This window comes from Erinaceus europaeus, chromosome 1, assembly GCF_950295315.1.
Source record: "Erinaceus europaeus chromosome 1, mEriEur2.1, whole genome shotgun sequence".
Taxonomy (NCBI): Eukaryota; Metazoa; Chordata; class Mammalia; order Eulipotyphla; family Erinaceidae; genus Erinaceus; species Erinaceus europaeus.
Genome location: NC_080162.1, coordinates 149,491,364 through 149,507,549, shown reverse-complemented (window position 1 = coordinate 149,507,549; position 16,186 = coordinate 149,491,364). Strand labels below are relative to the sequence as shown.

Below are 16,186 nucleotides of genomic sequence, written 5' to 3'. Positions count from 1 at the left end.
CACAGACTGGTCTCTATGTATTTTTAATATTACTTTATAGTGACTTACTAATAGTTTACAAGTGGGTAAGATTACAGGGGCTTGGGAGTCAGGCGGTAGCGCAGTGGGTTAAGTGCATGTGGCACAAAGCGAACGGACAGGCGTGAGGATCCCGGTTCGAGCCCCGGCTCCCCACCTGCAGGAGAGTCGCTTCACAGGCAGTGAAGCAAGTCTGCAGGTGTCTGACTTTCCCTCTCCCTCACTGTCTTCCCCTCCTCTCTCCATTTCTCTCTGTCCTATCCAATGATGACATCAACAACAATAATAACTACAACAACAATAAAATAACAAGGGCAACAAAAAGGAAATAAGATTACAGGGGCTTAGTTTCATACTGTACACACCACCAAAGCTCTATTTTCCCCTTCTTAACCTGCATAGTTCTCACAAAGTCAAAGTAACAGCTTAGTTACTTCTCTCTCTCTTGCATGTTTATATGCTTAAATTATCTTTAATTCCATTTTCTATTCTTGGAATAAAGCCCAGAAGGTAATGATTTTGTATCGTTTTAGACATTAATGAGTTAAATTTTATTATTTTTCTTTTTTTTAATTTAATTTATTTTTTTATTGGGAGGGAGCATTTCTAATATTTTGTTTAGTGTTTTTTTGTACCTATACTCATAAAATGCATTTATTTTTATCTTGATGTGCTTAATGATTTTTGCTTTCATTCTGACCTCAAAAAACTAGGGAGTATGGAATACTACACTGTAATTTTAAAAAGATGATATTGTGTCCTTTGGGACAAAATGGGTGGAGTGGGTGGGAATGGGTGATTATGCCTAGTGAATAAAGTAAGGAGGTGAATGACAACTACCAGCTGGTTCTGCTTATGTGTGGGATATAGGGAACTGAAGCACATAAACTCACAAAGAAAATGAAAAAGTTGCCAATCTGTCTCTCAGACCTCAGGACAACTGTGGTGTTTATCATGGAGGGGGGATGGTGGACAGAACTTAGGCATTGAGTATGGTGTGGAACTATTGCCCTATCATCTCATAATCTTGTAAATCACTGTGAAATCACGAGAGAGAGAGAGAGAGAGAGAGAGAGATAGAGAGAGAGGAGAGGACAAAATTAGCCAGGGAGTGCACCTTCTTTCTCTGATCCCTTGATGATGAGTCCACACAAGTTTATTCTCATTGGTTTAAGAATCAAGCAGTGAGTAGCTTACCTGGTGAGTACAGATGTTACCATGTGCAAGGACCTAGGTTCAAGCCCCTGGTCCCCACCTGCAGTGAGGAAGCTTCATAACTGGTGAAGCAGGGATACAGGTGTCTTTCTCCTTCTCTGTCTCCCCGTTTACTCTGGGTTTCTGTCTCTTTTAAATAAATAGACCAAGAAGAAAGGAAAGGAAAGGAAAGGAAAGGAAAGGAAAGGAAAGGAAAGGAAAGGAAAGGAAGGAAGGAAGGAAGGAAGGAAGGGAGGGATGGGGGAGGGAGGAAATAAAGTTGGTTAAATAAAACATAATTTAAAAAAAAATCACAGTAGTTTTGTACTTGGCATAAGGTATATGGCGTTCTAAATTGTCGGCCACTTCCCCAAAAAGACCTTGCATGGGTCTCTGCTCCCATGTCACACTTTCCCTGTGCCAGCCAGCCTGGGTTCATAGGCCTGTGAATACTGGTTCTCAGACTGCCTGGTGCCACCTTCCTGATGCCCCAGATTCAGGCCCCTCAGAGAAGGTCAGTGCTGGGCAGAGAGCAGTGAGGAAGAGGCAGCAGAGCAGAGGGGCTTGGGTGCAAACTGACAGGAGCTCTTTGTTTGCTTTGTTTCTTTGTCAGTGAAGCAACATTTAGAAACAACAAATATTGGTTCAGAGGGCCAGCGCCTTCCCGCCCCTCCTCTTTAGGTCAGCTGCCCAGCTCCCTTGCACGTACACACTCCCCTTCCACCAGAGGGCTGCTCCCAACCCCATTTAAAATTTCTATTCAGTGTATGGAGGAAATATTAGGGTCATGATTTAGACTGACTTGCAGCATTAGTGCACACTCTCTAAGATTTATTTTATTTTCATTTTCATTTTTTTTTATTTACCAGAGCACTGCTCAGCTCTGGCTTATGGTGGTGTTGAGGACTGGACCAGGACCTTAGAGCCTCAGGCATGAAAGTCATTTGTATAACCATTACATTATAACTGTAGCCTTGTGTTATTTATTTATTTAATTACCACCAGGGTTACTGCTGGGGCTTGTTGCTGGCACTACAAATCAACCATTTCTGGTGGTCGATTGCATTACCTTTTCCCCCTTTTCTATTTTATTTGATAAAGCAGAGAGAAATTGAAAGGGGAGGGAGAGAGAGAGAGAGAGAGAGAGAGAGAGAGAGACCCTGGTTTCCTGGTTCCTTGAGCACCGGAGACATAGAATGCCATGTTAGCCTTCCCTCATGATGATGTGAATGAGGCTATTTGACCAGAGCCAAGCACAGGGCACACCCCACAGTCAGTCATAACTCGCTTTTAAGGAACAGCAGACATGAGGTTCTGGGTGGGTCCTTCTGAGCTAGAAGAAAGGCCTCATCACATGGGCTGGTGTCTGGATTCCTGTTCTCCTTGCATCCTCTGATCTTCCCCAGGTGCTGTGAGCACTACAATCCTACCCTACACCTGCTGTCTTTGGTTCTGTTCTGAGGACTGCATTGAGGTCAGGCCTGGGTTAGCTGGACTCGAGCACTCAGCCTGAGCAGAGGACAGTGTCCTTTGAGCAGCTCAGGAGTGTCAGTCTCAGGAGGAGTCACTTGGAGCAAGGCTCTCTGTGTGAGCATAGGAAGGACCCCAGGGAGGAGGACCAAGGTCCATCAGCCTCTCCATGCCCTCCATGGTGTGTCTTTGGATTTATTTATTTATTTTGATTTATTTTAAAGAATTTATTTATTCATGAGAAAGATAGGAGGAGAGAGAGAAAGAACCAGACATCACTCTGGTACACGTGCTGTTAGGGATTGAACTTGGGACCTCATGCTTGAGAATCCAATACATTATCCACTGTGCCCCCTCTCAGATCACTGTCCTTGGATTTATGGGTGAGCTCAGAGTTATTTCTCTCCATCCTGCTTTCTGGCAGACCTAGGTATTCTCTGCAGAGCCCCTGACCCAGTGATACCGGTGTGCCTGTGCCCAATGCTCCCATTCCTTCTTCATGTATGAGCCTCTGTGTCCCTAATGATATCAGACACCAACAAATATCTGTCAAAATCTGGGTGCTTTGAGCAGAAGGGTCCCCAAGTGACAGAAACAAAAAGGCAGGGCAGCTGTGGCCACTTTCTTATTGATAAGGGAGCTGTTGGGATGTTAGAACTTGACTTACTCAAGTGATACTCTCTAAAGTGGTGTGTGAGGGGGCAGGTGGTGGGGCTCCTGGTAGAGCACACACATTACCATGCAAAAGGATGCAGGCTCAAGTCCCAAGTCCCCACCTATAGAGGGGATGCTTCATAGGCAGTGAAGCAGGGCTGCAGGTGTCTCTCTTTCTTCCCCTCTACCTCTCCATTTCCTCTCAATTCCTGTCTTTAACAAAAATAAATAAATAATAAATAAATAAAAGACTTTTAAAAATATAAAAGTGGGGTATGTATAACTCCTGGTGCATGAGACGGTCTACCAGGATGTGGGAGACTATACCCAAACTCCCAGATATATCTACTCTTGCTGCTAAAGCTGAACAAAAGAACCTTCACTCTTGCATAGTTTGTCCACTGACGCTGCCTTCCACCTGGTCTGTAAGCCAGATAGTCACATGCCCTGCGCAGCCTTTGAGATATTCTAGGGGACCAGAGAGAATCTCATGAAATGTAGAATGGAAAAGGCAGTGCTCATTATGAAGACTTCCTTAACCTGTCCTTTGTGTTTGGCTTTTGTGGTTTCACAGGTTTGATTTGCTTAAGTTCAGTCAAGTGGGTATCCAGAGTAGGTGCTGTGGTGCAACTCACTAAGCCTTGGAAAAAACACATGTGCTTGAAATAATACATTGTCTGCTTCCTGCAGACATTATCTGCTTCCTAGTAGTGCAAGAAGGTTCTGGCAGCACAGGCACATGTGGATAACAACAAACCAGCTGCAGTGATATGTCTTCTTGGTCTGGCATAAACTAGTTTAAATAGAACCCCAAACCAGGATTATCTAGTCAGATTGACTACGAAGCAACTGCTAGAAACAAAAAACACAAAATAAAACTTGTACTGCACTGAAATTAAGGACTCTGGGAAAGAGGCCAGGGAAGGGACTGGGGGTGCTTTGGGGTCCTGGTACATTGTGGTGGAAAAGGATCTAAGTTGTGGGTGAGAGTATTTTGCAGACACCTATCACAAGGAGAGGAAAAATTGTACCCAAGTGTCAACAATTGTACTGTAAACCATTAACCCTCCCAGTAAAATGATAAAAAAAAAAAAAATCACCAGAGAGAGAGGAGAAGGAGGAGAAGGAGGAGGAGAAGGAGGAGGAAGAGGAGGAGGAGGAGAAGAAACTATTAGAGCACCCTAGACTTAGCTTGTTGACTCTAGAATATGGATTTTATATCTGTCATCAGGAATCTTGTCCTTTCACTAAGTGTACATATATTTTTTTAAATTTGTATTTATAAAAAGGAAACACTGACAAAGCTATTGGATAAGAGGGGTGCAGATCCACACAATTCCCACCACCAGAACTCCATATCCCATCCCCTCCCCTGATAGCTTTTCTATTCTTTAACCCTCTGGGAGTATGGACCCAAGGTCATTGTGGGATGCAGAAGGTGGAAGGTCTGGCTTCTGTAATTGCTTCCCCACTGAACATGGGCATTGACAGGTCGATTCATACTCCCAGCCTGTCTCTCTCTTTCCCTAGTGGGGCAGGGCTCTGGGGAAGTGGGGCTCCAGGACACATTGGTGGGGGCCATCTGCCCAGGGAAGTCTGGTTGGCATCATGTTAGTATCTGAAACCTGGTGGCTGAAAAAAAAGTTAACAAATTGCTGACTAATCATGAACCTAAAGGCTGGAATATTGCAGATGAAGATTTGGGGGTCTCCATTTTGAAGATAGCTAGTAGGCTTATTTTAATTATATTCCAAAGGGCCCATGACTATACTAGTTTTTTCCTGAGACTGACATAGTGTACATATTTTTTAAGGTTTGTTTTCAGTGAGAGATAAGAGCACTTCTCTGTTCTGACTTATGGTGTTACTGGGGATAGAACCTGGGACTTCTGGGTCATTCTATTATTAATGCACTCTCTTCTTGGTCCTATATTTCCCCTGAAGGTTTCACTCATTGTTTAGAAGGTGGCATAAACAGAGGGACATTTAAAAATAGGGACTGGAGTTAGTGTGTTATCCCAAAGTAAAAGACACTGGGGTGACGGGGAGGGTTTAGGTTCTGGAGAATGATGGCAGAGGAGGACCTAGTGAGGATTGAACTATTATGTGGAAAACTGATAAATGTTACACATGTACAATAGACTGGGTAGCCAACATAGTGGTTATGCAAAAAGACCTTCACACTCAAGGCTCTGAAGTCCCTGTTTAATCCGTAGCACACTGTAAGCCAGAGGTGAGCAGTGCTCTGGTTAAAAATCAATAAAAATCTGGGGGAGGAGGGGAGATCCTGGAACATAATGGCAGAAGACCTAGAGGGGACTGAATTGTTATATGGAGAACTGAGAAAAATTATGTATGTACAAGTATGTATGTACAATTATGTATGTATTTTACCCCGACTGTAAACCATTAATCTTCTCAATAAGAATATTAACCTTCTAGGGCTGGGCAGTGGTGCATACAGTAGAGAGCACACATATCACCATGTGCAAAGACCTGGGTTCAAGCCCCTGCTTCCCACCTGTGGGGGTTGGGGGGAAGCAGTGCTACAGATATTCTCTTCTCTCTCTTTCTTTATCTCTCTCAAGTTTTCTCTGTTTCTATCCAGACAAAAAAAACACTAAAAATAAATAAATTTCTTTTGAAAAAGAAACATTTCTTTTTTAATATTTATTTACTTTTCCTTTTGTTGCCCTTGTTGTTTTATTGTTGTAGTTATTGATCTCATCGTTGTTGGATAGGACAGAGAGAAATGGAGAGAGGAGGGGAAGACAGAAAGGGGTAGAGAAAGATAGACACCTGAAGACCTGCTTCACCGCCTGTGAAGTGACTCCCCTGCAGGTGAGGAACCTGGGTCTCGAACTGGGATCCTTACTCCAGTTCTTGCACTTTGCACCACATGCACTTAACCTGCTGTACTACCACCCAACTCCCAAAAGAAACATTTCATCCTGGTCATCTTTCCATCAATTTGGATCCCTCTCATGAGCGACATGTACCCAAATGTTCCAGTTTAAAACAGCAGACATCTAAAATGCATCACTTCACTGTTTTTCCTGCCAAGGACTTGTAATCAGAGGGGCCTATAGAGCAATTAGCCCGAGAGGGCCCAGAGCTGACCCGGACCCTGAGACCAGCCACCTTGTCCCTTTCTTTGTGCTCCTGTCTTACTTTGTTCTGAGTCTCCCAGAGCTGATCACAGGCTTGGGCAGTCTTTCTTTTGGGAGTAAATTCTGTGCTCTGTCAGTCTGTCCCTTAGCCAAGCAGCTTGCATAAAGGATGGGGGAGGGGGGGGGGCATAACTCAGCAGGGTGCCTGGGAACAAAAGAAAGGAGCTGAGCTTGTGGTCTTTGACTGGGGGCCAGCTTCCTTCTCTTCCGACCCCCTGCCAGAAATCTAGCGGCCACTCTCTTGTTCTAGCTTGGACCTGGGCCAGCGCCCTTTTCTGTCCAGGCAGTGGTTTCATCTGTGGGCTGAGCAGGCAGCCCTGGGCACAGCCAGCTCAGGCGTCCCGGAATTCAGGGACAGAACCCCCTCCCCCTGTCCTCTTTGGCTCTGAGTTCCTCAGTTCCTGGCACCGAGGGTGCGGTGCCCTAACAAGGGGAGCTCTTTCTCCAGTTCCTTCCCATCAGTGTGTGTGTGTGTGTGTGTGTGTGTGTGTGTGTGTGTGTGTGTGCTGAATTCCATGAGGTGATTAGCAAGGGGGGAGGGTGAGAAGTGAAAGAGGGAGGAGGGAAGATTGGGCAAGCAGGAGACCAAGTAAACAAGGGGGGTGGGAGGGTCAAAGGTTGCACCCAACCCTCCCTGGCTGGGGATAAAAGTGGGGACAAGGGTACAGCCCGGTGCAGAAGCCAATCCTTGGTGTCCAGACCCAGCAGGATGAGGCTCGCCGTCCGCGCATTGCTGGCCTGCGCGGTCCTGGGTGAGTGACAGCTTGGACCCCTGCACCCAGACACCAGTACCCTGAAAAATAAGGGTGGTCTCCACTTGCTTCAACACTTCCCAGGGGGCAGCTCTGTGCCAGCAGGTCCTGCAGGTTTCTCTGTCACCTTTTCCACCCTCCTGGCTAGATCCACTAGTCTGCTCAATCTTGTAGTGCTGGCATGTGATCAATTAAAACATGTCCATTACATTTATCAATCCCCATTGGGCTTCCGTAGTCCTGGATCTGAAACCCAGGGTATCGTGGGCTATCTCTCACCTCCTCTTCTGCTTTGTGCTGTGTCTCTCCTGCTGTGTGGCAGCGCCTTGATTGAACCTGGGACATCTGGGATCAATTTGCTACTATGCACTCACTCTTTCTTCAGCTTGTGGTTGCAAAGAGTGGAGGTGACAGGGTTCCTGGGGCCTGAGGCAGTGCTCACAGCATGGGAGTAATATACATCTGTGACCACTTGGGTTGTTATAGTTTGGGCAAGGTGGGTATTAATACCTCACATCTGGGTAAAAGGACAGTGACAACTGAGTGGTGGGGCTAGGTGGTGGTGTGCCTGGTCGAGTGCGCAAAGACCTGAGTTCAAGTCCCCAGTCCCACCTGCAGGGGAGAAGCTCCATGAGCAATGGAGTACTGCCAATCTCTCCTCTCTCTCTCTCTCACTATATATATATATATATATATATATATATATATATATATATATATATATATATATACATATATATATATCCTCTGCTCTCCTCTCAATTTCTCTGTCTCTATACAAAAAAAAAATTATTCAGGCATCAAGCCCCAGTTACAACCCTGATGGCAAAAAAGAAAAAAGACAGGCAGGAAGACAGGACACACAGAATGTACCTTCAAGACCATTAAGGTGCTGCTGTTACCCCCACCCCCCCACTCAGGAACCTCTGTCCTCTGTCCCCTAGGGCTGTGTCTGGCCGTCCCTGATAAAACTGTGAGGTGGTGTGTCGTCTCAAATCATGAAGCCAGCAAATGTACCAGTTTTAAGAAAGCTCTTCCTGAGGCTGGACCCCTAATGGCCTGTGTGAGGAGAACCTCTTATGTGGACTGCATCAAGGCCATCGAGGTAAGAGGCCCACAGGACAGAGGGAGCACAGCCCTGCCTCTCCTCCCTCCTGAGGCTCTAGGACAGCTCCACACATGGACCTTAGTCTATTGTTATTATTATTATTATTATTATTATTGCGGAATAGTGCTTTATAGTGCAGTCATTGACATAATAGTATAATTTCATTATGCATCAGGCCCCCCAAAGTTTTCTTCTGCCTTTGCTTCCTCTCCTTCCCCAAAGTCTTTTGCTTTGATGAGGTACACTGTGCCCAGTCCATGTCTCACTTTGTGTTCTCCCTCCCTTTCCTATTAGTGAAGTCCCACTTATAAATGAGATGAACTTGACATTACTATGTGTTGTCTTCTCATACTTGTATTTTTTTTTCCCACCTCAGTATTTTGTAAGCAGGAGTTATCCTTGTTGAATATAGCTATTGTTCATTCATTTTTTTAAAAAATCTATTTTATCAGTGAAAGACCAGAGCACTTTAAAAAATATTTATTTATTTTCCCTTTTGTTGTTCTTGTTGTTTTTCATTGATGTTGTGGTTATTGTTGTTGTTGTTACTGATGTTGTCGTTGTTGGACAGGACAGAGAGAAATGGAGAGAGGAGGGGAAGACAGAGAAAGGGAGAGAAAGATAGACACCTGCAGACCTGCTTCACCACCTGTGAAGTGACCCCCCTGCAGGTGGGGAACCGGGGACTCGAACTGGGATCCTTACACCGGTCCTTGTGCTTCGCACCATGTGTGTTTAACCCGCTGTGTTACCGCCTGACTCCTTAGCACTTTTTTTTTTAGGAATTTATTTATTCACTAGAAAGATAGGAGGGAGAGAAAGAACCAGACATCACTCTGTCTGGTACATATGCTGCTGGGGATTGAACCCGGGACCTCACGGTTGAGACTCCAGTGCTTTATCCACTGCGCCACCTCCCAGAACACTATTGATTCATTTTAATGGCTCTACAATGACTCATTCTGTTAGCAGAACAGGATTTTTTTTTTTTTTCATTTTGGATCAATAGGCATTTGGATTGCTTTCAGATGCTTGTTATTCTTTTCAGGACTTGAGGAATATTCTTGTACAAATCATTCAGAAAAAAGAGTTAATAATTACACACACACACACACACACACACACACACACACACACACACACACACACACACACCACGGTGTGGGAAAGGTAGCTTTTCCATGGGGGTCTGGCCTGGTAAAGTGTCCATAATTTATGGCAAGTTCCTGGTTCCAGAGCTGGCCTCCTCATCAGGGATGGAGGACAAGGAGCCATGCCTTTTGCTATGCAGGGGAAATAAGCATGTGGTGGGAGACAGCTGAGCCTTAGCCTGCAGGAGGACTTGGGCTTGAGCTGCAGCAACACTGGAGAACCATGGATGCACAGGGCAGCTACATGGGTATTGGAGCAGAGCTAAAGTGTCTCTGTCTCACCTTCTCTCCAACCATCAAAATAAAATAATAATAATAATACTGGCCCCAGGAGCCTGCTCAGTGGTGGCATTGTGCCTATCTGAAGCCCTGGATTCAACACACACACACACACACACACACACACACACACACACACACACACACACAGTGCAAAAGCATTAAATTTCCTCAGCAAGGAAGGTGGAGTCAAGGGCCAACCAGAACTAGCAGTGGGTTGAGGGTTCAAACTCTCAGGAGCAGGAGGGAACTTCCTGGCAAGTGAGAACTTCACTGGGATCCACTCTGTTCTATCCTAGTCAAAGGAAGCGGACGCAGTCACTTTGGATGCAAGCTTGGTGATGGAGGCGGGCCTGGCCCCCTACAACCTGAAGCCTGTTGCAGCTGAGTTCTATGGCTCTAAAGAACGTAAGTGCCCCCTAGGGATCCTGTGGAGAGCATGTGAGCATCACCAGCCTCCTTGTGCTTGTCTTGTCCTGGCTGGTAGTGGGGCATAGGCTCTGGTGGGAACTCTCCACTGGGGATTGAGAGGAGAATAAGGGGCCCTATTGGTCACCACTGAACCCTGTGGCCTAGAGATGTGCTCTGCAAAGAAACATGGCAGCAGGGGTTTAAAGCTGTGCGTACGGGTCTTCTGAGGATACTTGGTGAAAGCAGTAGGCCACATGGGATCCACAGGCCAAGCCCAACAGCCACATGCCCTTTCTGAGCACTACCTGACTCCCTCATCCAAGGACAGCAGAAAAGACAAGAAATGTCTGAATATGGAATGTAGGGGGTTGGGCGGTAGCACAGCAGGTTAAGCGCACATGGTGCGAAGCGCAAGGACCGGTGTAAGGATCCCAGTTCGAGCCCCGGCTCCCCAGCTGCAGGGGAGTCGCTTCACAAGTGGTAAAGCAGGTCTGCAGGTGTCTATCTTTCTCTCCCTCTCTCTGTCTTCCCCTCCTCTCTCCATTTCTCTCTGTCCTATCCAAGAACAATGACATCAATAACAACAGTAATAACCACAACAATGATAAAAAAAAAAAAAGGGCAATAAAGGGGAAAAATAGCCTCCAGGAGCAGTGGATTTGTGGTGCAGTGGTGCAGGTGCCGAGCCCCAGCAATAACCCTGGAGGGAAAAAAATAATAATCTGGAGTGGAGAGGGCTAAGAAGTGATGCATCCAGTAGAGCACACACGTTACAATGCACAAGGACCTAGCTTCAAGCCTCTAGTCCCCACCTACAGGGGGAAGCTTCATGAGCAGTGGAGTAGTGTTGCAGGTATCGCTTTCTCCCTCTCTTTATCTCCATTTTTCCTCCCCATTTCTCACTGTCTCTATCTAAAAGAAATAGACAAAAACATGTTTAAATGGCTGGGAAGACATTATAATCGTCATGCAAAAGACTTTAGTGCCTGAGGCTCTGAAGTCCCAGGTTCAATCCCCAACCAGAACCACTATAAGCCAGAACTGAACAGTGTCCTGGCAAAGCCAAAAATATAATATTATTTTTTAAAAAGGGAGGGGGTAGGGAGGTGGAACACCCGGTTAAGTGCACATAGTACAATGTGCAAGGACCCAGTTCAAGCTTACGATTCCCACTTGTGTGGGGGCGTCACGAGTGGTGAAGCAGATCTGCAGATGTCTTTCTCTCTCTGTCTTTCTTTCTCTGTCTCCCCCCCTCATTTTTTCTCTGTCTTATTGAATAAAATAGAAAAAAAGGAAATAATAATGGTTCAGAGTGGTAGATATGCAGTGCTGACACTTCTTCTTCTAGTGTTTGCCCTTCTTCCGTAGCCAGTCAACAACTTGAAAGCTGTCAGGAGCTGCTTGTTGCTGGCTTTGAAAGTGACTGGGATCCATGTGGATTTAGTCGGCTAGGAAGGATCATCAGTTTCCCCAACGAATGGGTACTCACGGGATGCACCACGAGAAGGTCGATCCAATGCAACCCAAAGTCCCACCAACAACCCTAGAGGGAAAAAACCTGGAATGTGCCACTTTTCACCCCTATTCCAGTCTCCTGCCAAGTTGGTGGGTGCAGGGAGAGATCCTGCATTTGGGACACATTGGAGTGTTTCCTGCCAGCTCCTATGTTGGCTTAGAGGGCTATCACACATGTCCACTCTGGGGTCTTTTCTTTTCTTTTTAAAAAATATTTATTTATTCCCTTTTGTTGCCCTTGTTTTATTGTTGTAGTTATCATTGTTGTTGTTACTAATGTCGTTGTTGGATAGGACAGAGAGAAATAGAGAGGAGGGGAAGACAGAGGGGGAGAGAAAGACAGACACCTGAAGACCTGCTTCACCACTTGTGAAGTGACTCCTCTGCAGGTGGGGAGCTGGGGGCTTGAACTGGGATCCTTACGCCGGTCCTTGTGCTTTGTGCCACCTGCGCTTAACCTGCTGCACTACCACCCAACTCCCATCTGGGGTCTTTCTTTCCTGATCTTGTTTCCTCTCTGGCCAAACCTGGCACCCATACAACCTCCAGCTCCCCGGCCTTCCAGTGGTGTGGACCGGTGGTCTGAGCTAGGACCATTCACCGCACTGTCTCTCGACAGACCCCGTGACCCAGTACTATGCTGTGGCTGTGGCGAAGAAGGGCTCCAACTTCCAGCTGAACCAGCTACAGGGCAAGAAGACCTGCCACACAGGCCTAGGCAGGTCAGCCGGTTGGATTGTCCCTCTGGGTGTCTTGTACCAACAGCTGCCTGATCCTCAAGACTCGCTTCAGAAAGGTGAGTTGGTTGGACAGGGTGCTCTGACCGAGGCTCTTCTTCAGAAGCTCACATCAGGGAGTGGAGCTATGATGTGATTAGTTTCCTTTATTTATTTACATTGCCAGGCTTGATTGCACTGCTCCAAGCTGACTCATTCAAACAGATGAGAGAGAGAGAGAGAGAGAAAGAGGGAGAGAGAGAGAGACACACCAGAGAGAGATGCCAGGTGGTGGCTCACCCAGTAGAATACACTCATTACCATGTGCAAGGACACAGGTTTGAGCCTCCAGTCCTGATCTTCAGAGTGAAAGCTTCACAAGTGGTGAGCCATGTTATAGGTGTCTCTCCCTCTCTCCCTCTTGTTCTCTCTCTCTCTCTCCCTCTCTTTCCTATTTATCTGCCTCTCATCCTTTATCACTCACACACACACACACACACACACACACACACACAAACACACACACACACACACAAACACACACACACACACACAAAATGAAAGAGTCTGCAAAATAGTCCACTTGAATAGTGTGTTGCTCTGTCATGTACTAGACCCAGGTTTGAGTTCAGCCTCCACTTCATTGAAGGAAGCATCAGTGCTATGGTCTCTTTCACTCTCTCTGTCTCTATGCCATCTCTGCCTCAATGAGAGAGAGAGAGAAAGAGAGCAGAAAAGAAAAAGGGGGAAATGGCTGCTGGCAATGGTGGAGTTGTGCAAATTTCAAGGACTATCAGTAACCCTGGTAGTAAAAAAGAGAGAGAGAGAGAAACAGGCAGAGACAGAGAGAAAGAGAGCCACCAAAGGACCAAAACTCTCCCCAGGGCTATAGTATCTACCAGTTCCTATGAGGTGCTGAGGTTCAAACCTGGGCCAAGCATAAGGCAAGGCAGCTGCCCTATCCAGTTAACTATCTCTCTGATCCCTAGAGCAACTTTAAATGGGCAGATCTATGGGGTGATAGGTGAGATCCTCTAAACCTTTTCTTCTCTGAGTCCCAGCATCCAACGGAGACTGTTGTGGGGGTTGTGGTCAGAGGGGATCTGCTGGGCAATTCCTAAGGCGTTTCTTCTGTCTGGGCAAGTGTCACATTCTACCAGAGGCATCCTTGCTGCTCATGGTCTTGGCTTAGACCTATCCAGAAGGACCTCTCACCCCTTAGGCTTAGCTTCCAGATCTCTCTCTCTCTCTCTCTCTCTCTCTCTCTCTCTGCGACTCCAGGTAGGAAGAGAGGCTGGCAATGAGGCAGTGACTGAAGCAAGGCTTGGATTTGTGGCAGCATAGGTCTGGCTCTGGTGGAGCAGACAGGAAGGCAGGAATATTTCTTTCCTTTCGATTGGGGGGTGCTGGTGAGGTGTCCTGGTTGGTTTCAGGGCTCTCTCTGTGCCCTCATGAGCTGGGACTGGGGGCTGGAAGAGCTCTGCCTAGATGGCTTATGCCCTGTGTTCCTTGTCTCTATGCTGAGCAGCGGCGGCCAACTTCTTCGGGGGTAGCTGCGTGCCCTGTGCCGACGGGAAGGCCTTCCCCAAACTGTGCCAGCTCTGCTCCGGGACTGGGACAGACAAGTGTGCCTGCTCCAACCACGAGCCCTACTTTGGTTACTCCGGTGCCTTCAAGTGAGTTGTCCTGTGTACACACACTGAAAAGAAGTACACCAGAGGCCCGGCCCCTCCCCAGGGATGGAATAACACAATGGAAACACATTTCTAACCTGGGGACCCAGTCTTCCCATCCCCTCAGCCCTGGCCAGAGTGTTACTCGATGGAGTGGACAAAGCTGCAGGTCCACACATGTCCCCAGGATCCAGCCTAGTTCGAAGGAAGGAGCCTCTGCTCTCTACTGCAGTGGGTCACTTGCCTGGTTCTGGCCACTCTCCTGTGTCTCCTCCTTGCCCTGAGTACATTTGCTATGGACTTCTCTCTCCTCCATCTCACCTCACCTCACCTCGCCTTGCCTCGCCTCACCTCACTTCACCTCAAGTCATCTCACTTCCCTTCAATTCATCTATTAATATGAGATACAGGAAGATGCAGAAAGGAAGCCAGAGCACCACTTGGGCACATGTGCTGCCAGGCATCCAGCCGAGGACCTCATGCCTGAGAGTCTAATGCTTCTCTACTACATCACCTCCCAGGCAACTTCTCACTCCTTCTTTGCCTTTAGTTAATCCTAAAGATTTAACTTTGATTTTTATTTTGTCTTTTCTGGATCTTCACCATTCTAGGATAGGAAAGAGAGAGAGAGAGAGAGAAGTATCACTCTGACACATGCCATTTTGGGGATCTAACTTGGATCCTTATGTTTATAAGTCCAGAATTCTACCAGAGTACTGCCTTCTGGACCACCAGGATGACTTAAAAAAATTTTTTTATATAGAGACATATAGAGACAGAGAGAGAGAGAGAGTGAAAGACACCACAGCACCAAAGCTTCCTATCAGGCATTGGGAGCCAGGCTTGAACCTGGGTCAAACACATGACAGAGCAAGTGCTCTAAGTGAGTTATCGTGTCAGCTCATGCCTAAGGTTTTTTAAATCATTATTATAATTATAATAATTATTATTAGTTTTGCAGCCAAGGACCTCTGGTGACATTATGCTTTACTCTCATTTCCAGAAGCCCAGATTCTTCTCTGTATTAAAATCCCTAGTGCCTTCTTGCTCCCTTGGGGCTGCAGGATGAAGGCCTCAGCGCCTGTGAGCTCACCCCACTTCCGTCACATGTGGAGGGTGCCCTGGCTATTAGCATCTCTCTGCACAGAGGTCTCCCCCTCTGCCCTTGTCCTGGGGATAGAGGGTGTGATCAGACAGACTGCAACCTTTCCTGCTGGACTCTCCTGATGCTTCTCTTTGTTCAGGTGTCTGGCAGATGATGCTGGGGAGGTGGCCTTCATCAAGCACACCACAGTAATGGGTAAGTGACAGGAGTATATACAGGAACCCTCCAAGCAGCAGGCGGCCTCCCCCTCCCTGAACCTACCCCTTTATCCTGCTGAGCAGTCAGACGTGAATACAGCGCATATATCTCCCTTCTGCCCTTACAAAGTGTGCATGTGAGGCCTCCACCTGCACTCAGGAATCTCTTTCCACAAGTCGGCTTCCTGGACACAGCATGTCATAGAAAGAGACTGGGGGTGGGCTGGGGATAGGTGTGGCTGACCTTGACCTGGAATTAGTTTCCCTTTTGCGGGCTTTGGGGCAGCAGGCATTGTCTGGCTGTGGGGTCTTGAATAAATCAGCATTCTGGTGTCCCCTGGCCCTTGCTGGCCACAGCTGGCATCTCAGCTCTTGCATTTTAGGGTGCCACAAGATGAAGGGAAGGGGACTGGGCTTACCTGGTCTTCCTCTTCCTAGAGAACTTGCCAAACCAAGCTGACAGGGACAAGTATGAGCTGCTGTGCAGGGACAATACCCGGAAGCCAGTGGACCAGTACAAGGACTGCTACCTGGCCCAGGTGCCTTCCCACGCTGTGGTGGCCCGCAGTGTGGATGGCAAAGAGAAGGAGATCTGGGAGCTTCTCGACTTTGCCCAGGTACCCTCCCCACCTCTAACCTTTTGCCCTGCTTGGATGTGAGCACTTCCCTTCACTCCCTTCTTGCTGCTGTAGGAGTGTCTAAGACTCAGTAGGAGCCACGCATCATGCCACCCACTCGTGAAAAGTGTCCAGCACAGGGGCTGAGCAGTGGCAC

General features: G+C 47.1%; 1 protein-coding gene across 1 annotated transcript in view; it reads left to right on the top strand.

Annotated features, from left to right (window-relative positions):
- The first annotated feature begins 7,100 nt into the window (after nt 1-7,100).
- LOC103107318 (serotransferrin-like) overlaps nt 7,101-16,186 on the top strand; it is a 46,443-nt gene continuing 37,357 nt past the window's right edge. The window contains 7 exon segments of the mRNA XM_060197021.1: nt 7,101-7,257; nt 8,202-8,362; nt 10,095-10,203; nt 12,341-12,517; nt 13,966-14,113; nt 15,355-15,410; nt 15,851-16,029. Of these exon segments, the coding sequence (XP_060053004.1) occupies nt 7,215-7,257; nt 8,202-8,362; nt 10,095-10,203; nt 12,341-12,517; nt 13,966-14,113; nt 15,355-15,410; nt 15,851-16,029 (873 nt within the window). The 5' untranslated portion in view covers nt 7,101-7,214.